At 41.2% G+C, this 23,764-nt stretch overlaps 2 protein-coding genes across 2 annotated transcripts; one reads left to right on the top strand and one right to left on the bottom strand.

The window, feature by feature from the left end:
* Nucleotides 1–517: 517 nt before the first annotated feature.
* On the bottom strand, nucleotides 518–1,462 carry LOC308527910 (olfactory receptor 1L8-like; the record flags this gene model as incomplete). The annotated part of the gene is made up of 1 exon (XM_081103343.1): nucleotides 518–1,462. One exon carries the CDS (start codon nucleotides 1,460–1,462, stop codon nucleotides 518–520), a length of 945 nt encoding a protein of 314 aa, XP_080959469.1.
* A 19,827-nt stretch (nucleotides 1,463–21,289) lies between these two features.
* Nucleotides 21,290–22,276, top strand: LOC308527768 (olfactory receptor 1J4-like; the record flags this gene model as incomplete). Its single annotated transcript, XM_081103166.1, has 1 exon — nucleotides 21,290–22,276. The coding sequence occupies one exon, from the start codon at nucleotides 21,290–21,292 to the stop codon at nucleotides 22,274–22,276; it is 987 nt and encodes a 328-aa protein (XP_080959292.1).
* Between the last annotated feature and the right edge of the window lie 1,488 nt (nucleotides 22,277–23,764).

The following is a 23,764-nucleotide window of genomic DNA, read 5'->3' as shown; positions in this document are numbered from 1 at the left end:
TGAGAGGTTTCCCTAGACAGAAAGATAAAAGTTTTTAGAAAAAGTATAATAAAGCATTATAAAAATCCTCAAAATGATAAAATTATCTAAAATTAAACCTTTTACCTCCTCCTCTTTCCTCTCTCCTTTCTTTCTCTCTACAAGTATTTGCAAAGCCATTCAACAGCTATACATTAACTAATGATTTTCAGCAATATATTGAAATGTGAAGGGCTTTGGAGGATGACTTAATAAAAAGAAAGAAATTTGTTTAGGAAATATTTGGAGAAAAAGAAATATAACAGTATTTGGAAGATGAGAAAGTGAAGAATCTACTTTGTAGGGAAGTGGAGGAATAGTGAGGAAGGGTATCATATGAGCAGAGGCAGGGCCAATTGGTGGGGCTGTCATCAATGAATGTAAGTGCCCACATTAGCCTCGTCTCACATGGGTTAAGGGTGCTAACCTCCAACAGTGTGACTGTTCATCAAGAGCCAACAGAAGCCAGATCCAAGGGGAGCAGATTCCAGTGGGTTTGTCAGGAGGGAGCTGCCTGGGCTTTCCTCTTGCCCATCAGCTTCCTCAGGCCCTGTTTCAGGTCTTTGTTTCTCAGGCTGTAGATAAAAGGATTTAGCATGGAGGTTAAAACTGTGTAGACAATTGTTGCTATGTGGTCCTGGACAGTGTAGGTGGAGAGGGGCTGTAAGTAGACATAAAAGATGCTTCCATAAAAGAGTGTTACTGCGGTGAGGTGAGAACCACAAGTGGAGAAGGCTTTGTGTTTCCCAGCTGCTGAGGGGATTTTGAGCACTGTGATGAGGATTCGCATGTAAGAGAAAGTAATGAATAGAAAAGGGGTCACCAAAACAATAGGCCCCTCTGTCATTATCACAATTTCATTGATAAATGTGGAAGAGCAGGACAATTTCATCAGGGGACTAAGGTCACAGAGGAAGTGGTGGATAACATTGGAGTCACAGAAGATGAGATGATTCAGCAGAAGTGTGTGTAGGAGAGAGTGCATGTGCGTAAATGAGCAGGAAAAGGCCACCAGCAGAACACAGCGGTGATGGCTCATGGTGGTGACATAGTGGAAGGGGTCACAGATGGCCACATAACGGTCAAAGGCCATGACTGCTAGGAGGAAGCTGTCGGTGTTGCCCAAAGCATAGATAAAATACATCTGAGTTAGACACCCAGCATAAGAGATGGTCTTCTCTGATAGGAAGTTAACTAGCATCCTGGGGACAATGGTTGTTGCGAAGCAAATGTCAGTGAAAGACAGGAAAGTCAAAAAGAAATACATGGGGGTCTGAAGTTGGGGGTCAGAGTGGATGGCCAAAATGATGAGTAAGTTCCCTGTTAGAGTGATGAGGTATATGATGAGGAACAGAATAAAGAGCGGCTTCTGGTCTTCGGGCCTGGAGGAAAGTCCCAGGAGGATGAACTCAGAGACACTGCTGGTTTGGTTGACTCTTTCCATTGACTTGGGTCTAGTAATGTACAAGAAGTTTTGTTATTTAACATGCTCCAATGCCATACCCAAATCTTGAGAACCCAGAAAAGTCTTTGCTTCCTCTATTTAATCACAATTAGCTGCTGTGCAGGGACAGCTTGTCAGCCTCATAGTTCTTGATGTGGTCCTTCCTTTCCAAGCCCATGAGCATCACAAAGTCTTTATACAGAAAGCTGGAGGGAAAGAGTAAGAGTTTTCTTTTAGAAACCATCAGAGATGGACCTCTCAGATTCAAGTTCATTCATTCCTATTCTTCCCTTGTGGGGACATAGCAGTAAAAACAAGTCCTTGCCTTTGTGTAGTTCATGTTCTAGTTGGAAAGGTAGATGATCAACAAACAAAATACAGGATGTAACATAAAGTAGGGATAAAATCTGTGAAGAAAATAAAGTAGTATTTAAAGGAATGGAGATGGATGGGGAGTGTCGATGGAGGTGTTTTAGATAGAAAAGTCTCAGGACACTCGGTCCTCTATCAAAGCAAATTTAGGTGTGTCTTGGGAAAAACAAGGGTTTGCCAAAATTACCTACAGGGCAAATCTAAGGGGAATGGTGAGCCCAGTTCAATAAAGTGTTGATATTTTTTTCCTCCTCTGGTTATAGAGTGAGAGGTTCAGCCTCCGTAACTCATGACAATCTATCATCATCAGTCTGTGTAAGTCTCCCCTTTTTTGTGAATTGTTTTTCCTTTCTTTAACCTCCTGTCCTAAATCACATTTATACAGGATGGGCATCAATTGTTGAGTATTCAAGTCATGTTTTAAAGTTCATCTTTCATATATGTATCTAAAAATATCAATGAGAAACATGTTAATTTTTAAGCTACAGTATATATGTTTTTTTTCTCCCAGTCATTTCTAGCTACCTGGATGGACATCAAAATGGTCTCTGTTTCTTGCTACCAAAAAAACTCTGCAATGAGAGATCTGGTATCAGCAAAGTGTTTTAAGTCAATTTTTTAGAGTCAGCATATTCATCCATACCTTGTGAATGGACATATTACATAGGGAATTTCCAATATTTTGAGACATTAGTTATTTATATATTCTTGGTTACCATAAAAATCTCTACAGGGAACATACTCTTATCACCAAAGTGTTTAAAATAATTTACTTAGGGATAGCATATTCTTTCACACACTTTGAATGGAGCATATTACACTGAAATTTTCATGCATTTAAAAACACCTCCTACAGCCCTAACCGGTTTGGCTTAGTGGATAGAGCATCGGCCTGCGGACTGAATGGTCCTAGGTTCGATTCTGGCTAAGGGCATGTACCTTGGTGTGGGCACATCCCCAGTAGGGGGTGTGCAGGAGGCAGCTGATCGACGTTTCTCTCTCATCTATGTTTCTAACTCTATCCTGCTCCCTTACCCTCTGTAAAAAATCAATAAAATATAAAAAACCCCCCAAAAAACACCTCATATAATATATAATAATATATTAATTCATTTAACACTGATATGTTAATATATTAACTCATTTAACAATTAAAGGCTGCAATTTTATTAACAATGAAATGATAGTTAATAATACTAATTGCATATTTGAAAGTTGCTGAGAGAGTAAAACAAAGCAAAAAGAAAATGATTACAGTTTAGTTGTAAGACACTAAACATCTTTAGACCTCAGTTTCTTCCTGTGTGATACTGGACACATATCCACATTCTCAGAAGAACCTACTGAGATAATGCATTTAAAGCACTTAGAGATGCCGAAACTGGTTTGGCTCAGTGGATAGAGCGTCAGCCTGCGGACTGAAAGGTCCCAGGTTCGATTCCGGTCAAGGGCATGTATGTGGGTTGTGGGCACATCCCCAGTAGGAGATGTGCAGGAGGCAGCTGATCGATGTTTCTCTCTCATCAATATTTCTAACTCTCTATCTCTCTCCCTTCCTCTCTGTAAAAAATCAATAAAATATATAAAAAAATAAAAAAATAAAGCACTTAGAGAGAGAGAGAAGCATATTGGAAACACTCAGGAGAAACTGTTGATCCTCATCAGTCCCAGCATCACCTTCCTTCTCTACGATTCCTGATGTTCTCAAAATCAATATTACATGCTTAAAATATCATATCCCTCACTGCCAAATCGTCAGACTAATTTCATGATTTTGCAGATTTTATATAAGGAATATTTGTATGTGCACTGAATGATTTGAGTGCATCAGTAATTAAAGTTAATAATAATGACCAATATTTATTGAAAATTTATTACATCTCACTAAATCCATGGTGAGGGATTATGAGGCATGTGTTGCTATCAGGAGACGGAGGCTTACAGAGGTTACAGAGGTAAAGTGCTTTGCTCAAGATCACTAAGGAAGTGAGTAGCAATCAAACTTGAACCCCAAGCTGGACTCACTCTGAAGCTCATGCTTGTAAACCTGATGATCCACCTCCTTGTGTTTTGGTGTCTATGTTGTTTTCCTCACTGTGGTCATTTCCCCATGAACTACCCTTCCATCCCCCTTGACTGACAAGCTTTCTACTCCCATGTTCAGAATCTGTGTCTGTAGTTGTAAGAGAAGTGACCTATGTTTCTGTGTTGTACAGATGGTGGAATTTGAAAACTTGAATATCCATGATTAACTGGCCAAAACTGGGTGGAAAAAATTGGCCATGCATGGGGTGTGTCTAGTGTATGGAGTTATGGTCGTGCACTGGACAGTGCCCTGGACTCACTACATAAAATGGGGGGGGGGAAGGGGTCACCTGTCCACAAGCTGATGCCTGATGTTTTATGACTAGTGAGGGAGACTCCCTGTCTGAAAATCAGTTTGTCAAACCCGGGTCAGTTCACAAATGAGCCAATTGTGAAAGGGCTGCCTGGGGAATGCAAAAAATAAGCAGAGATTTGGGTTCATTAATGAAGTTGAGTGCTCTGATTGTAGATGTGAGGATCACCCTTGCTGATGACTAGGAAAAAGGGAAGAAGGTCTTGGATCTGAGAATCAGAAAGAACAGTTCTAAAAGCACTGGTGAGTGGATAAGGCTGAGAATACAATAGTTTTTTGTTGTTTTTTATATACTGATGGGGTTTTGCTTCCACCAAAAGGTACAGCGTAGATGGCCTAGAGATCCAACTGGATGGACTTAAAACCTAAAGCCAGATGGAGGCTTTAGTTGCACCCTATGACTTCTTAATCCATGAAATATTTGAAATTTTCAGGGAGGGAAGAATAAGCACCCAAGTGAATACTGCATAACCAGCTTCCTGAAGCTCACCTCCATATCCAGATGCTTTTCTTTCCTTCCCGGTCCAGAAGCTGATCTGTACCACCTCTGCTAATCAGCTCCGAATCTGTTCTCAGCCGAAGCTCAGCTCCCTTATGTTTCTCCCATGAAATCCTGAGCTGATTAACCCAGAGAGAAACAGGAAAGGAGGGAGGAGCTGGTGGACTACTCTAAAGGGATAAAACAGTTCCATTCGCTGGCCTCAAACCCCCATTTCTTTCCTAAGGTCTGGTCCGAAGCATGTGGCTGCTTTTCCCAGCTCCACACCTTAGAAGGCAGAGATGCCCTCATTCAATGGCAAGGACTCTTCACTCAGTCAGCTCCTCATGAGTTTGAGCTCCATTCTGCTGGCCTCTGGGGCTCCTGTTAGGGAAGGGAGTTGTGCTGTGAGCTCTCTCAGGGGAGTTTCTCTGTGATCTCTCTGGGCAGAGAAAGCGGACAGGGAATCACAGTTAGAGCTGACTCCAAAGGGGAAAAGGGACCCCCGAGGCTTCCTGTTTAGATGTTGGGGCTAGTCTCAGAGCTTCTTAACCTCTTAACATCTCAAGGGCATGCTTCAGTTTCCCCAACTATGGGTTGGTTAGCAAGGGTGTGCAGACATTTATGTGGGGGAATATTTTTATGTTTGGGGATTCTGATGAGGACTGAGGTGTATTCTGGAATCGGGCAAGTCATAGGTCAATACATGGAGGTAGCAGTGTTTAGGGGATTCAGTGAGGGTGGATCAATGGTGTGTATGTGTGCCCAGTGTCTGGGCAGGCACGTGGATTAGACCCTTTCTAAGTCGGATTAGGCTAATTTATGTATGTTTAAAGCACACAGTCAGGCAAAGGCTACTGTCATATACAGTGAAGGGGCTTTGGAAAACGAATGTTTTCAGAGTTTAGGCGCAGAGCAGTGTTTTGAGGGTTAGAGTTGAGGGAGGGAGATATTTATTAGAATGCTGGCCTCGCCAGTTAGTTGCTTTTAATATGTTACTTAACCTCTATGAGCCTCAGTTTCTTCATCTGAAAAATGAGGATAATAACTATTCCTGGCACTGAAACCAGACAGATTTCATTTTGAATTTCATATAGAGAGTATCATGCAATCTGGTGAACATCATCCACAACATTTTTATAGGAAATACAAGCACACTTCTCTATAGCTCTCAGTGTAAACCACCATCTCACACAATACATGTCTTTTTCCTCAGCCTTGAGTTTATTATTATATTTCAGGAAAATTGTATCTATTAACATTTAATGTAATCATAATATATTTACATTTATATTTTCTTATCTTGTATTTATATTTTCCATATTACTATGTTTTTATTTTTTTTAAAGCTCTGCAGTTTATTTTTTTAATATATTTTTATTGATTTCAGAGAGGAAGGGAAAAAGAGAGAGCGATAGAAACATCAATGATGAGAGAATCATTGATTGACTGCCTCCTGCACGCCCCTACTGGGGATTGAGCCTGCAACCTGAGCATGTGCTCTTGACTGGAATGGAACCTGGGACCCTTCAGTCCACAGGCCGACGCTCTATCCACAGAGCCAAAACGGCTATGGTCCATATTACTATGTTGTTTTCTTCTTTATTGATTAAGGTATTACATATGTATCCTTATCCGCCTTATAACCCCCCCCCCCCCCAATCATGCCCTCATCCTCATCCCTATTGTCTTCGTCCATTAGTTATGCTTATATGCATGCATACAAGTCCTTTGGTTGATCTCTCCCCCTTACCCCGACTCTCCCCTATCTTTCCTCTGAGGTTTGACCATCTGATCGATGCTTCTCTGTCTCTGGATCAGTTTTTATTCATCAGTTTATGTTGTTCATTATAATCCACAAATGAGTGAGATCATGGGATATTTATCTTTCTCTATGTTTTTTTATTTGATATATCTGTTTCACATTTATTCTCTCATGTCTTCCTCCTTTTTGATTAATTACATTTTTGTTATATCATTCCCCCTCTATTTACATTTTGTTCATATATAATTATTTTATAATTCTTTTATGTATTGTATATAGAGATTATTTTTACTATCTCTTCAATTTTTAAGTATAATTTAAATACAAAATATGAAATTTATTATGTTAGCTTTTGTATATGTACAGTTCAGTGGCATTTAGAAAACTCATCACCTGTATCTCATTCTAGGACACCTATAAAAGCTCTATAGAACATAAATGCAATCGAGTGTTTAGCAATTATGAAAAAAATTAGCACAAAAATGTCTATGAATCAGTATGAAGAAATATCAGGATAACTGGATAAATAGTAATGTGTAAAAGAGCATTTACAAGATTCCAATTTTAAGTTAAAATAAAGGGGAGAGAGAACACACATATGTCTGCCCATTTGAGTAAAAAGAAACAAAGGAAGAATAAAACAGTAGTTAAGATCTGGGAACAGCCCAAGTGCCCATCAATAGATAAGTGAATAAAAAAACTGTGCCACATTCATACAATGGAATACTAGGCAGCTGTAAAAAGGAAGAAAATGTTATCTTTTGCAACAGCATGGGTGGATTTGAAAATTATTGTGCTAAGTGAAATGAGCCAGTCAGAGAAAGGCAAACACAATATGATCGCACTTATATGTGGAGTCTAATGGACAAATAATATTTTTCAACAAATAGAAACAGAAGCATAGATACACAGAATAGACTAACAGCTATCAGAGGGGAGGTGGTTACTGGGGCTGGACGAACAGGTGAAGGATAAAGCATATATATATAGACATATATATATTTACAAATGTAATACAATATGTTATATATATGACAGATAGACACAAACAACAATATGTGATAGAGGGAAAGGGGTGGTAGACGGTGGAAGTGAACAAGGGGGATAAATGGGGATGAAACAGGACATGACTTTGGGTGGAGAACTCACCATGCAGTATGCAGATAATGTTTTACTGAATTGCACATTTGCAACCTGTATTGTTTTATTAACCAATGTCACCCCAATAAATTCAATACAACAGAAATTAATGAGCATTTTACCTACAGGAGGTGAGGCAGAAAAGATGGGAAGATGAGGACAGTTATTTGTATACTTTTGACTATACTGTCTTTTGCCATTGAAATATAAACAGAAGAGGTGGTGAATAAAGCAAAATAGAAGAAAACAAAAAAGCCCTAGTCAGTTTGGCTTAGTGGAGAGAGTGTCAGCCTTCAGACTGAAGGATCTCAGGTTCAATTCCAGTCAAGGGAACGTACCTCAGTTGCAGGCTTGATCCCCAGCCCTGTTTGGGGCACATGCAGGAGTTGATGAGTCACTGTCATACTGATGTTTTTCTCTGTCTCTCTCCCTCTCCCTTCCACTCTCTCTAAAAATCAATAGAAAAATATCTTTGGGTGAGGATTAACAGAACAAAAACATCGATCAGATGCTCAAACCTCAGAGGGAAGGTAGAGGAGGGTGAAGGTAAGGGGGAGAGATCAACCAAAGGCCTTTTATGCATGCAAATAAGCATAACCAATGGACACAGACACCAGGGGGGTGAGGGCATCAATGTGGGAGAGGAGTAAATGAGGGGATAAAAACACATATGTAATACCTTAGTCAATAAACACACACACACACACACACACGCACACACACACACACACACTCACTCACACACACAGAATAAAACAAAACAAATGAACTTAACTATATTTCTCTAAAAATCAATGGAAAATATCTTCAGATAAGTTTTAACAAAATAAAAACAAAGAATAAAATAAAAGAAAAACAAAGAATAAAACAAAACAAATGGACTTATCTGTATTTCAAATGAATACCATAATTAGACTAAAGGGGAAAATGAAATAAGTAACTAAGTTAATTTTAGAACCCGAAATTTTGTCTATATGCTCTAACAAGTAAAAAACAACAACACTTGAAATAAAGTTTTAAGCTGTATTTAGTGTCACTGACAGTGGTGTGAGTTCAAGATTCTGTAACAACTCACCATGTATCCAAAGATTCAGCAAATAAGTAAACATTGAGGAAAAAGTAGTCCCTCTCACTCTGGGGGAAAGGAGCTCTGTACATGGGAAAGGAGATGCTGCAAAGAACTCTATGGTGCCAAACTAGAATTAGAGATATCAATTCGAAATTATGGATTTAAAATGTATAAATGGATTGCAACTTATAGCTTATATGTCAACATCTATACTGTTCCCATTTCCCATTCTTTCTGTCCCATCCAGACCCACCTCCTGTGAGTAAACTTTCCTTTAGTTTCCTAGTTTCTAGTTTCTATTCCTTATGTTTCTTTTATATATACTTCCAGTTGGCTTCTCTGAGAGGCCTCCAGGCCCAGATGAGGAGAATATACCAGGGATCAGCATGGACTTGAGCTCTGAGGTGAGGGTCAAGGGCAGCTGGGTGGGGGCCAGACCAGACAGAAGACTGAGGTCCCGGTGTTCTTGACCCTGCTCGGTTCCTCGGCACCTCTGCCTGAGATATAAACTGTCTGACATGGAAGCACAACTCCAGAGAAGGGGGTGGGGAACCTAAGTTAAATAATATTTTGTTTTTGTTTTTCCAGTTGGCAGAATGAAGGCTGAAGTTGAAGTTAGATTTGGTTACTAAACAATAAAGAAAGCAACATTTCTTGCATACCCGACTGTGTGGTCTGAGTTTGCTTCTGCCTATAAACTGAGAAAAAGTTATAAAATGAAGGACTAATCTCTAGGGTTTAGGTCAGACCGAGGAGTAGTGCCACTCAGCCAGAAGCTGGCTCATGGCTGGCCAGTGCAGAGGTGGTGGCAGGATCCTCTCCCACCTCCGTGGCAGCATTAAGAATGTCCAACTTGAGAAACTAAGATGGCGGCATAGGGAAACACCGAAATTGCTGCCTCCTACAACAACTTCAAAACAAAATAAACAGACAAAACGGACATCATCCAGAACTTACAGGAAGGCTGGCGGAGTGGACATTCTACAACTAGAAGGAAGGAGAAAAGCACATTGAGGGTCAGGAGCTGCGGAAGTAAAGTGCAAAGGTATGGAGGCTCGTGCGCGCGGAAAGGGGCTGGTACCTGAGGACGCAGCTGTCTTTGAATCGGGAGGGAGTCACAAGCTCCCGACTGCTCTGAAATCCGGTTCCGGGAAGTCTCTGGGGACCCAGGACTCATACGGGAAGAAACTGGACTGTTTGGCAGCGGGCAGAACTCGGAACTCAGGGCGGCTTTCCCTCAGAGGTGCTTGCAGCAATTGGATTGTCGGGACACTGAGATGCACGTGTGGTCCCTTAGGGCAGGGCTGAGAATCTGCCATAGTTCCTTGCTCCACCCTTTGACTCCCTGAGACCCCGCCCCACCCAGGCTACAGCAGAGGCTTTTGCATATGAATACCCTGGCCCTTTGCAACCTGAAAATTACCTAACAAATTGCAGCTGGGCCACAGACCCAGCACTTCCAAGAGAAGGCCCAAGGCCCCACAGCAGCTTGCATTGCTTCACAGCTGGGCCTCATCAGGGCACCTCCAAACTCCAAAAAAGGAAGGGGAATCTGCAGTTCTCTTCATAGCTCCTGCTGGGTAACCTCCAAGAGCCAGTGTACCCAGTGGTTAGAGGGGGACCATCCTGATTACAACTCCTCAGATCCATAAGGGACACACCCATGGGGCAGACTCAGTGAACACCAAAGCCCCACTGAAGCAAGTCTTGCCCCAGAAGGGTGTCTTCAGCACAGAAGTTCTCCCACTGCAGACACAGCCGATTCTCACTGCCAATTGGCCTGGAGATCAATTCCTCCTGGTGATCCTACAACAATCAAGGCTTACCTACAACAAGACTGTGCACAAAGCCCACAACGGGGTGCACCAAGAGTGTCCACCTCAGGTAACTGGGGAGGCTGAGCCACTGGGCCCTACAGGACACCTAGCACACAAAACCACTCTACCAACACAGGGAAGCATAAAAAATGCAGAGACAAAGAAACAGGTCACAAATGACAGAAATGGAGGAAAGCAAACGACTGGATATAGAGTTCAAAACCACGTTTATAAGGTTTTTCAAGAATTTTATGGAAACCGCCGATAAATTTAGTGAGACCATCAAGAAATCTAGTGAGACCCTCGAGGATATGAAAAAGGACCAACTAGAAATTAAGCATACACTGACTGAAATAAAGAATAATTTACAGAGATCCACCAGCAGACAAGAGGATCCCAAGAATCAAGTCAAAGATTTGAAAGACAAAGAAACAAAAAATACCCAACCGAAAAAGAAAAAAGAAAAAAGAATCCAAAAATATGAAGATAGTGTAAGGAGCCTCTGGGACAACTTCAAGCGTACCAACATCAGAATTATAGAGATACCAGAAGAAGAGAGAGGGCAAGATATTGAAAACCTATTTGAAGAAATAATGACAGAAAACTTCCCCTACCTGGTGAAAGAAATAGACTTACAAGTCCAGGAAGCGCAGAGAACCCCAAACAAAAGGAATCCAAAGAGGACCACACCAAGACACATCATAATTAAAATGACAAGAGCAAAAGATAAAGAGAGAATCTTAAAAGCAGCAAGAGAGAGAAAGTCAGTTACCTACAAGGGAGTACCCATACGACTGTCAGCTGATTTCTCAACAGAAACCATGCAGGCCAGAAGAGAGTGGCAAGAAATATTCAAAGTGATGAATAGCAAGAACCTACAACCAAGATTACTTTATTCAGCAAAGCTATCATTCAGAATAGAAGGTCGGATAAAGAGCTTCACGGATAAGAAAAAGCTAAAGGAGTTCATTACCACCAAACCAGCATTATATGAAATGCTGAAAGGTATTCTTTAAGAAGAGGAAGAAGAAAAAGGAACTCTTACCATTTGCCACAGCATGGATGGAACTGGAGAGCGGATAAATACTACATGATCTCACTCATTTGTGGAACATAATGAACAACATAAAGTGATGAACAAGGACTGATCCAGAGACGGAGAGGCATTGATTGGACTGTCGGGCCTTGGAGGGAAGGTAGGGGAGGGTGGGGGTAAGGGGGAAAGATCAACCAAAGGACTTATATGCAAGCATATAGGCCTAACCAACGGACATGGACAACGGGTGGGGCGGGGGGGGGGGGGTGAGGGCATGAGCGGGGGGGGGGGGTTAGGGGGTAATGTGGGGATAAGGACACATATGTAATATCTTAATCAATAAAAAATATATTAAAAAAAAGAATGTCCAACTAATGGTTTAGGCCCGATCCCTTGGGGGCCTAAGCCTTTAGCAGACATCCCCCGAGGGCTCCCTGGCTGCCAGAAGGATATCTGACTGCAAGCTTAGGCCTGATCCCCCAGGAAGTGGGCCTAAGTCAACAGGTGGACATCCCCCAAGGGGTCCTGGACTGCAAATGGGCACAGGCCGGGCTGAGGGACCCACCCCCGAGTGCACAAATTTTTGTGCACCGGGCCTCTAGTTTTTAATAAAAACTCAGTATAGTGAAGGCCTGGAGCAGAGGGGGGACAGGCTAGAAGGGGTACTTGGGGAAAAAAGGGGATATATGTAATACTTTCACCAATAAAGATTAAAAGAAAACTCAGCAAAGTGAGAATAGAGGTATCATACCTCAACATAATAAAGGCCACATATGACCAACTTATAGCCAAAATTATACTCCATGGGCAAAAACTAAAACCATTTCCCCTAAGAACAGGAAGAAGACAGGGATGTCTGCTTTCACCACTCTTATTCAACATAGTACTGGAGTTTTAATAGCCACAGCAATCAGACAAGAAGAAAAAATAAAAGGCATCCAACTTGGAAAGGAGGAAGTAATAAAAGCAGGCAAGAGCATACAATGGAGTAAAGACAGTCTTTTTGTTAATCTTTAATTTCTTTATTGGTTAAGGTATTACATATGTGTCTTCATCCCCCCATTAATTCCCAAACCTCACCCCGCCATTCATGCTCTCATCCCCCTGTTGTCTGTGTCCATTGGTTGGGCTTGTATGCATGCATACAAGTCCTTTGGTTGATCTCTTGCCCTTACCCCCACTCTCCCCTACTTTCCCTCTGAGGTTTGACAGTCTGATTGCTGCTTCTCTGTCTCTGGATCTGTCCATGTTCATCAGTCTATGTTGTTCACTATATTCCACAAATGAGTGAGATCATGTAGTATTTATCTTTCTCTCACTGGCTTATTTCACTTAGCATTATGCTCTCCAGGTCCATCCATGCTGTTGCAAATGGCAAGAATTCCTTCTTTTTACTGCAGCATAGTATTCCATTGTGTAGATGTACCACAGTTTTTTTAATCCACTCATCTGCTGATGGGCACTTAGGCTGTTTCCAAATCTTAGCTATGGTGAATTTAAATAAATGGTGCTGGGAAATTGGACAGATACATGCAAAACAAAATACAAAAAAGAAAGAACCAATAACTTACACCATACACAAGAGTAAACTCAAAATGAATACAATACTTAAATATAAGTCGTGAAACCATAAAATATTAGAAGAAACCATAGGCAGCAAACTCTCAGATATCTCTTGTAGCATTATGTTTGTAGAGACATCTCCTAGGGCAAGAGAAACAAAAGGGAAAATAAATAAATTGGACTACATCAAAATAAAAAGCTTCTAACAGCAAAAGAAACCATAAACATAGTGAAAAGGGAACCTACTGTATGGGAGAACATATTTGACAATGATACATCTGATAAAGGATTAATATCCAAAAAATATAAGGAACTCATACAATTAAACAAAAGGAAGACAAACAATTCCGTTAAAAATGGGTGAAAGACCTAAATAGACACTTTTCCAAAGAGGACACACAGATAGCCAAGTGACATATGAAGAAATGCTCAAAGTCACTGATCATTAGAGAGATGAGATGCAAATTCAAATACAATAAGGTATCACCTTATACCTATCAGAATGGCTACCATCAACATATCAACAAATGAGAAGTGCTGGCGAGGATGTGGATAATAGGGAACCCAAATACACTGCTAGTGGGAATGCAGATCGGCACAGCCGTTATGTAAAATAGTATGGAGTTTCCTTAAAAATTAAATATGGAACTACCATTTGACCCCGCAATTCCACTTCTAGGAATATATCCTAAGAAACCCAAAACACCAATCAGAAAGAATATATGCACCCCTATGTTCATAGCAGCGCAATTCACAATAGCTAAGATCCAGAAATAGCCCAAGTGCCCACCAGTAGATGAGTGGATAAAAAAGCTGTGGTACATTTACACCATGGAATACTATGCAGCTGTAAAAAAGAAGGATCAAAAAAAAAAAAAAGAAAAGAAAAGAAAAAAGAAGGATCTTTTACTCTTTGAGACAGCAGGAAGGAACCTGCAGAGTATAACACTAAGCAAAAAGCAAGTCAGAGAAAGACAAGTATCACATGATCTCACTTAAATGTGGAATCTAAAACAAAATAAGCTGATGAACAAAATAGATTCAGCGACGTAGAAGCATGGAACATACTGTCGAATCTCAGAGGGAAGACAGGCATGGGTGGGTGGGTGGGTGGGAAGAGATCCACCAAGAACGTGTATGCATGTATTCATAAGAAATGGACCCAGATATTAGTCTGGTGAAGGTCTAGGGTAGGGAGTGGGGCAGGCTAGAAGGGTTAATGGGGGAAAAAGTGATATATGTAATACTTTCAACAATAAATTTTTTTTTGAAAATTTGTTAAAAAAGGATTAAAAACACTAGCTACTGGAAACATTATCATATGCCTTCTGATAATATGCACTGGTATATCAGCTATAAATCTAAGCCTGAAATATACACACCAACATACATACATATATAAATATACACACCCAGAATGTAGAATGTTAACCATTGGGGAATTGGCTGAAGATTGCCCAGGAATTCTTAATATCATTATTACAACTTTTCTATATCTTTAAAATCATTTCAAAAGAGAAAGTTGAAAAATCTTTCTTCCCAGCAGGAACAATGCCCAAGAACAAAGCAGTCTAGGGCATGACTGGAATCAGGGACACTGTCCCCTAGGACTCCAGTCCCTCTTACTCTTGGATACACAGCTCCCAAAGGGCAGTCAGAAATCAACCACAAGCTTGGGGACCACTGTCCCCTAGGACTCCAGTCCCTCTTACTCTTGGACACACAGCTCCCAAAGGGCAGTCAGAAATCAGCCACAAGCTTGGGGACCACTGTCCCCTAGGACTCCAGTCCCTCTTACTCTTGGACACACAGCTCCCAAAGGGCAGTCAGAAATCAACCACAAGCTTGGGGACTTGGGTGCAGTCTCTCATTAGCAGTTAAATGTCATTTGTGGACTCATTTTTCTGGAGTCAGATAAGGAAAAGGAAAGTCTGTAGAAGTGCAAAGGCCCCAGGTATTTCCTCTGTGTCAGCATGTTAGATCTCCTGAAGAAAACCTGAGGAGATGGGTGATAATTTGGAGCAGAAGGTGTCTGAACTCACCAATGACGAGCCCAGGTGAGAGGAGCTGGAAATCTGCCCTTGGCTATGTGCTACGGGGTTCATGTGTGAGACTCTGTCCATGACCCTGTGTGTGTGCATGTATTGTGTATGCTTGTATATGTGCTGTTTGATAGTTGTATGTATGTGCTGTGGATCTGACTCACAGTCTCATTTTAGTGTTTGTAGACCAAGTTCTCAGCCTCCTGGTGTGTGATTAAGGACTCCTGATTCATGTCTGTGACTGTAAACACTGGCATCACAGCTGAACACCGGGAGTGAGACTGTGGACTCTTCCTTTACAAGGAGATGCTGACCTCATAAGATACCAAGGTCAGCTCAGAGGGAGCTCAGGCCTCTGCTCAGCAGTGTGTTGAAGTGCACATGTAAGCTGTGCCTGTGGGTGATACTTTTGTATATGAGAGCTGGAAGTAATGTTATTGGATTTTCTCTGTGTGTATGTGACCATGAGTGTGTGAGACCATATGCATGGGTGTTGGTGGTGGTTTAATGACTGTACCTGTGACTGAATAGACTTAACTGCCCCATGCTGACTGCCCTCACCCAGCAAGGGGAAAGTCAGAAAGTGGGAAGCTCATTAATACACTCTTATTAATAGGAGAGTGTATACTGTTTGTTGTAGCAAGTGTGTCTGGGTATGCATATGTATTATGGTGTGGTTGTCTTGTAAAATTTTTGAATTGTTTGTGGTCTTGTGTGTTTTTGGTGAAGTGTGTGTAGTGTTTGAGTTATGTATATGTGGTGAGTTGAGTGCTCAACCAGGTGCATCATTAAGCAGATGTGTTGATGTACATTGTGAGTGTTTTTTGGGGTGAGAGGTATATTATTGTATGTGTGTATGTCCGCTTTGTGTTAATTCTGACTTGTATGTATGCATATGGGTGTTTATGAGGTGAGCCACATATTGGCTATTCTTCCTTTAGGATGGAAATTTGGTCAGGAGTGACTTACATTCTGCAATCAGCAGTGTGTGTGTGTGTGTGTGATCTGTATCCATGACTCAAGTATTTCCTGAAGTGTCCTCCTTCTGGGGCACCATTATCTAAGATACACAAATTCTAAGTAACACCCTGTTTCTTGAAATGGATCTGCTATCATTTTTAGGTACCTGAGTGTGAGTGAGTTGCTCAGAATTTTCCAACCTTTCTTTATTTTTACTAAACATTCCAGGGAAGCAAACAAAAAAGTAAGTGAAGCAAAAAATCCAGGCATCATGATATGTGGAAGGTATTGGGTAGAATTAGAATTAAATAGTGATGAGACCTTGGGGAAGTTATATAAAACATCTGTCTCACTTTCACGTCTATAAAATGGAAAGAATGAATCAAGTTTTGTGAATCTTGCAGACACTCTTAGTAAATAGTTATTGCATAAGTAGACCTTAATGTATTTGAGAATTCTTTGTCAGTTGGAAAGTAAATAAATATGAAGGACTATAAATATCTAGTAAAGGGAATAAAAAATTTTGGACAACTCTGGGTCCTCACAGCTCTAAAGTAATATGTTGTGCTTCGCTCCTAAGCAAGAAAAGGGAACTTTCCCTGTGTAAGAGTTAAGAGCATAGTTTCTGATCACACAGATATATTAGACTGAAATCCATGAAGTATCAAACAGTTGGCGATTTTTAATTTATAGAAAATGGTAATACATATATATCAAGTTATAAACATCACATATCACATATGTAATAGATACTGATATACACAATGTGTATTTGTGTACCATTCTGTCCCTGCTGCACTGCTGTGTGCCTACAGAATTTGTGTCATTTATGTTTCTATTTCTTAAAAACTAAAATAGGTCAAAGAATACAAATCCTTAGAGCAGCTGTTAAGAGGTTTTAAAATCTGGGACTGTAAGGCTGATGTGTGAATTTAATTGGGAAATGTAGGTAAAGTCCTTAGCCTGGTACCCAAATATTCATCTAAATGTTCAGCATTATTATGAAAGACTAGAGGCCTGGTGCACGAATTTGTGCACACTAAAAGGAAATTAATTAGAAGAAATATTTTAATATCGCTATTTGCCCTTTCTCTATAATAGATGTGTCAACCCAAATCATGATCGGCAATGACAGATAGAAACACAGGTGTGCTATAGGCGCCAGTGAGAGCTTTATATTTATATATAAACTTGCTTAATTAGCTAAACTTTTTACAGCCCAGTGAAGCACCTCAACTTCTCTTTCAGGTAATTGTAAGCAACACAGCAATAAATATCAACACGAAGCACATTATTATTGTATATCACACAGGGAGAACAAAGAGTAAAATATATAACTGCTGCAGTGTTTGACTATATTCTGCGCAGAGAGAAAACCTAAAGTCACTTTATTTATTTACTTATTTTATTATTTATTTATTGATTAAGTTATTTTATATGTATCCTTATCCCCACTTTACCCCCTATCCCCCACACTCATGCCCTCATCCCCATGTTGTCTGTGTCCATTGGTTAGGCCTATATGCTTGCATATAAGTACTTTGGTTCACCTCTCCTCCTTATCCCCACCCTCCCTTACCTTTCCTCCAACCTGAAGTTATTTTTTTTATATATATATTTTTTATTGATTAAGATTTTACATATGTGTCCTTGTCCCCACGTTACCCTCTACCACCCACCCCCCGCTTATGCCCTCACCCCCCCCATTGTCCGTGTCCATTGGTTAGGCCTATATGCTTGCATATAAGTCCTTTGGTTGATCTTTCAACCCCTCCCCTACCTTCCCCCAAAGGCCCGACAGTCCAATCAATGCCTCTCCGTCTCTGGATCAGTCCTTATTCATCAGTTTATGTTGTTCATTATATTCCACAAATGAGTGAGATCCTGTGGTATTTATCCGCTCTCCAGTTCCATCCATGCTGTGGCAAATGGTAAGAGTTCCTTTTTCTTCTTCCTCTTCTTAAAGAATACCTTTCAGCATTTCATATAATCCTGGTTTGGTGGTGATGAACTCCTTTAGCTTTTTCTTATCCGTGAAGCTCTTTATCTGACCTTCTATTCTGAATGATAGCTTTGCTGGATAAAGTAATCTTGGTTGCAGGTTCTTGCTATTCATCACTTTGAATATTTCTTGCCACTCTCTTCTGGCCTGCATGGTTTCTGTTGAGAAATCAGCTGACAGTTGTATGGGTACTCCCTTGTAGGTAACTGACTGTCTTTCTCTTGCTGCTTTTAAGATTCTCTCTTTATCTTTTGCTCTTGTCATTTTAATTATGATGTGTCTTGGTGTGGTCCTCTTTGGATTCCTTTTGTTTGGGGTTCTCTGCGCTTCCTGGACTTGTAAGTCCATTTCTTTCACCAGGTAGGGGAAGTTTTCTGTCATTATTTCTTCAAATAGGTTTTCAATATCTTGCCCTCTCTCTCCTTCTGGTACCCCTATAATTCTGATGTTGGTACGTTTGAAGTTGTCCCAGAGGTTCCTTACACTATCTTCATATTTTTGGAATCTCTTTTCTTTTTTCTTTTTCGGTTGTGTTTTTTTTTGTTTCTTTGTATTTCAAATCTTTGACTTGATTCTTGGGATCCTCTTGTCTGCTGGTGGATCTCTGTAAATTATTCTTTATTTCAGTCAGTGTATGCTTAATTTCTAGTTGGTCCTTTTTCATGTCCTCCATGGTCTCACTATACTTATTGAGGGATTCATTAAATTTATCAGCGGTTTCCATAAAATTCTTGAAAAACCTTATAAACGTGGCCTTGAACTCTATATCCAGTCGTTTGCTTTCCTCCATTTCTGCCATTTGTGACCTGTTTCTTTGTCTCTGCATTTTGGCTGCTTCCCTGTGTTGATAGAGTGGCCCTGCGCGCCAGGTGTCCTGTAGGGCCCAGTGGCTCAGCCTCCCCAGTTACCTGCGGTGGACAGTCTTGGTGCACTCTTGGTGCCTTGGTTGTTGTAGGATCACTGGGAGGAATTGACCTCCAGGCCAATTTGCTGTGAGAATCAGCTGTGTCTGAAGTGGGAGAACTTCTGTGCTGAAGACACCCTTCTGGGGCAAGACTTGCTTCAGTGGGTCTTTGGTGCTTACTGAGTCTGCTCCCCGAGTGTGTCCCTTATGGATCTGAGGAGTTGCAATCTGGATGGTCCCCCTCTGACCACTGGGTACAGTGGCTCCTGGATCTAAGGAGGTGCTAATTCAGCCTCTGCCTGAGGCCACACAGCAGGAGCCACGAAGAGGCTCAGCTGTGAAGCAATGCAAGCCGCTGCGGGGCCTTGGGCCTTCTCTTGGAGGTTCCGGGTCTGCCGGGCTCGACTGCAGTTAGGTACATTCACATGCAAAAGCCTCTGCTGCAGCCTGGGTGGGGCGGGGTCTCAGGGAGTCAAAGGGCAGAGAAAACAGCTATGGTGATTCTCCGCCCGGAGTCGCGCGTCTCAGTGACCCGATAATTGCTGCAAGCACCTCTGAGGGAAAGCCGCACTCAAGCTTGCCCGCTGCCCGACAGTCCAGCCTCTCCCCGCATGAGTCCTGGGTCCCCAGAGACTTCCCGGAACCGGAGTTCAGAGCAGTCGGGAGCTTGTGATTCAAAAAAACCAGCCGCGTCCTCAGGTGCCACCCCCTTTCCGTGTGCGCGAGCCGCCGTACCTCTGCACTTCACCTCGGCAGCTCCTCTGGCTCTCAGCGTGCTTTTCTTTCCTTCTAGTTGTAGAATTTACACTCAGCCAGGCTTCCCGTTGTTCTGGATGATGTCTGCTCTGTCCTTTGCGGTATTTTTCAATTGTTGTGGGAGGCAACAATTTCCCGGTGTTTATATATGCCGCCATCTTAGTTTCTCCCAACCTGAAGTTATTTTAAAGTTCTACCATTTCTTACTTCTTTTTAGTTGGGTCAAGTTTCTAAACTTTCTAAATCCCCATTATCCAGCTAATGAAAAGAAAATAGGATTCTACCGAGTCTCCTATCTACCTACTCCAGGACTTCTGTGCTGATCAAATGAGATGAGGCCCCTGAAAAAGCTTCACAGACATTTGGTTAAAGTGTAAAATGTTTCCACCTGGCTATAAAGCAAGTTGTGCTCCTGCGCTGAAGAAACTCCAGGGAGGCTAGTCCATGGGAAGAGGAAGCCAGGTGTTGCTATGTGACATCATTAAGCCGGGTGTTGCTACGTGACATCATTACCCAGCGCCCACAGCCACCATTTCCGGGCTCATCTGGTGGACTGGGCTGGTCTGTGGGCCCCAATTTGCACCTTAGGGTCTCAGCAGCTTTGGCTGCAATTTGGTGGGCTGTCATTCTGGGGTGGTGGCGGGGCCTGTATCCCACTTGGGGGAAGCCAAGTGTTGCTTTGTTGGTGCCAGGTCCCTGGAGCCATTTCTTTGGAAATGGCCAGTGCACATCACAGCAGCTCCTGTATTGAGCGTCTGCCCTCTTGTGGTCAGTGTGCATCAAAGAGACCAATCACATGGTCAGAAAGACACTTAGCATAGCAGCCATATATATATATATATATATATATATATATATATATATATATATATATATATTTTGTGAACTATTCTGGTTTTGGAGATATTCTGGCATCCAGTGGCTTTCAATAGCCTCCCATTTCCAGAGTGTTCCTGAGTTTACAGCTGAGGGTCACTGGGAGCCGGCAGGTTCACAGGAGGTCTGACAATGCTCCAACAACACCCACTCAGCACTGGAGTCTCACATTACTTTCAGGCAGAAACAACTGACACTGGTTTGCAGGGGCTCATCTAACATTCCTGCCACAGTGAATCATTATGGTTAGGCTCTGGCCTGGTGTAGAAATGATCCCTCCATGTTCATCAAGATATAAACTCATAGAAGTGGGCACCTTGCTTTTCTTATTCACTGCTGCCTTTCAGTCCTTAGTAGAGGTCTCAACTCAGTCTTAATGTTAATAGTAGTATTTGAATGAACAGTGAACCCCTCTTACTTCTATGTGATGAGGTCCTGATGATTACTTTGGGGTTCAATGTTTTCCTTGAGCCAGGCTAGAATAGAGGGAAGGTGCATACATCCACAAATGTGTGATACTAATATGAAAGTATTTAAAAATTAATTGTTTTCCCAGAGAATGACAGTATGAGATGTGATGGTTCTGGTCTTCTTTCTAGGTTCCTGAGATTCCGACACTTTTTTAATCCCCAGCAGACAGAAGAGCAGCATGAGGCCTGAGAACCAGAGCAGCGTGTCCCAGTTCCTCCTCCTGGGGCTCCCCATCCCACAAGGGCAGCAGGGCGTGTTCTTCACCCTGTTCCTGGGCATGTACCTGACCACGGTGCTGGGCAACCTGCTCATCATCCTGCTCATCAGGCTGGACTCTCGCCTGCACACGCCCATGTACTTCTTCCTCAGCCACTTGGCCTTCTCTGACATTTCTCTCTCCTCTGTCACTGTCCCTAAGATGCTCATGAACATGCAGACTCAGCAACAATCCATCTCCTATGGGGGATGCATTTCTCAGTTGTATTTTTTCATAATTTTTAGTACTCTTGATAATTTTCTTCTGGCTGTGATGGCATATGACAGGTATGTAGCCATCTGTCAGCCTCTGCACTACACCACCATCATGAGGGAGGGGCTGTGTGCAATGCTAGTGGCTGGCTCCTGGATTCTCTCCTGTGGCCAATCCCTGTTGCACACCCTCCTCTTGGACCGACTGTCTTTCTGTGCTGACAATGCCATCATCCACTACTTCTGTGACCTCGCTGCACTCCTGAAGCTGAGCTGCTCAGACACCTTCCTCAATGAGCTGGTCATATTCACCGAGGGAGCAATGATTTTGTTTTTGTGTTTTGGTATTATTTTGTGCTCCTATATTCGTATAGGGACCACCATCCTGAGGGCGCCCTCCACTAAGAGACTGTTTAAAGCCTTTTCTACCTGTGGCTCCCATCTCTTTGTGGTGTCTTTATACTACGGGACACTTGCTGGTGTTTACTTTTCCTCCTCATCATGGGGTTCCAAAGACATAATTGCTTCGGTCATGTACATGGTAGTTACCCCCATGCTGAACCCCTTCATCTACAGCCTGAGGAACAGAGATATAAAACAGGCCTTAGAGATGTGTGTCAACAGGGTTAAGTTCTTTAAGCAGCAATCACTAGATCCTCCTGTTGCAGTCAGGAGCACAGTGAGACAGATCTCCTAAAATTATTGTATGGTTGACATCTGCATATAACTTTTATAGAATATACTTTCTGTCATATGTACAGTGTTTTACATCTGTCATCTATGTAAGTTTGCTACTTGGATTATTAATAATTCTTTATTCCAAATCAATATTTTTCACATGCCTATCATCTCTTATTATATATATATATATATATATATATATATATACATATATATATACATATACATAATGTTATGCAAAACATGTTGTATGATTATAACTGTGGTTTTGTCTCTTTCTGTTTTGAGATATGTCACTTTTTGCTTATGCATTTTTAAAAATTTTATGTTATCAAATAGCCACTTATTAAGCATCAGGATCTGCTTCTGGTAATCTTCCCTTTTTATTACCTGATTTTTTAAATGCTGCCTTTTGTTGGCTTCTGCTTTGCACATCTCTTCCTAATGTTGGCTGACTGCCATCAGGCATGATTAAGAATAATTACACTATGAAAATTGGTATGTCCTACAAAGCAAGGATGTTGGAGAAAGAGACTTTTAGGAATGCATTTAAGAGCACACCACTAGTTTTATAATTAGGAAGAGTTTCTAGCAATGGGTCTTACCTTAATACCTCATCTACTTCTGATATTAATATAAATATGTTATATCTGTATAGAGAGCAATACATATACAGATAGACATACAGCTAGATATATAGATACTACTATAGCATAGAATAGTAAAGTATAGCATAGTATGGTATGGTATGGTATGGTATGGTATGGTATGGTATGGTATGTTAAGGTATGGTATGGCATGGCATGGCATTGCCTGTCATGGCATGGCATACTATAGTATAGTATAGTACAGTATAGTATAGTATAGCATAGTATAGTATGGTATGGTATGGCATGGCATGGCATAGCATAGCATAGCATAGCATAGCATAGTATAGTGTAGTGTTGCATGGCGTGCTATGGCATGGTATAGTGTAGTGTAGTGTATTGTAGCATAGCATAGCATGGCATAGCATAGCACAGCATAGTGTAGTGTAGTGTAGTATAGTAAATATAGTATAGTATAGTCAGGATGCAGCTTTCTCGTTGTTGGTGTTTAAATGGTATTTCTTTTCCATCAATTTAAACATTTCTTCGTCCTTATATCTGTGAGGTGTGCATTGTTCAATATGTAATGCTGGAAAATGTTCATTTTATGTAAAACAAAAATTATTATATTTCTGGATATACTGTCTATGGACATCTACTATAATTATAATACATTAGAATTTATATTTTCCTTATTACTATATTTTCCATTTGATTCATCTGTTTCACATATACTCTTCTTGTCTTCCTCTGTTTTAAGTAAATACATATATTCAGTTCCATTTTCTCTCTATTAACATATTAATCATACATTATTATTATTGTTTTATAATTCTTTTCTGTGATGTATGCAGGCATCACTTTTTACTTTCTACTTAGGTATTTGAGGTATACAATTTAGTGGCATTTAGGACACA

Source organism: Myotis nattereri (assembly GCF_964212035.1).
Source record: "Myotis nattereri genome assembly, chromosome: 12".
In the NCBI taxonomy this organism is placed as follows: Eukaryota; Metazoa; Chordata; class Mammalia; order Chiroptera; family Vespertilionidae; genus Myotis; species Myotis nattereri.
This window is presented reverse-complemented; position numbering and strand designations above follow the sequence as displayed.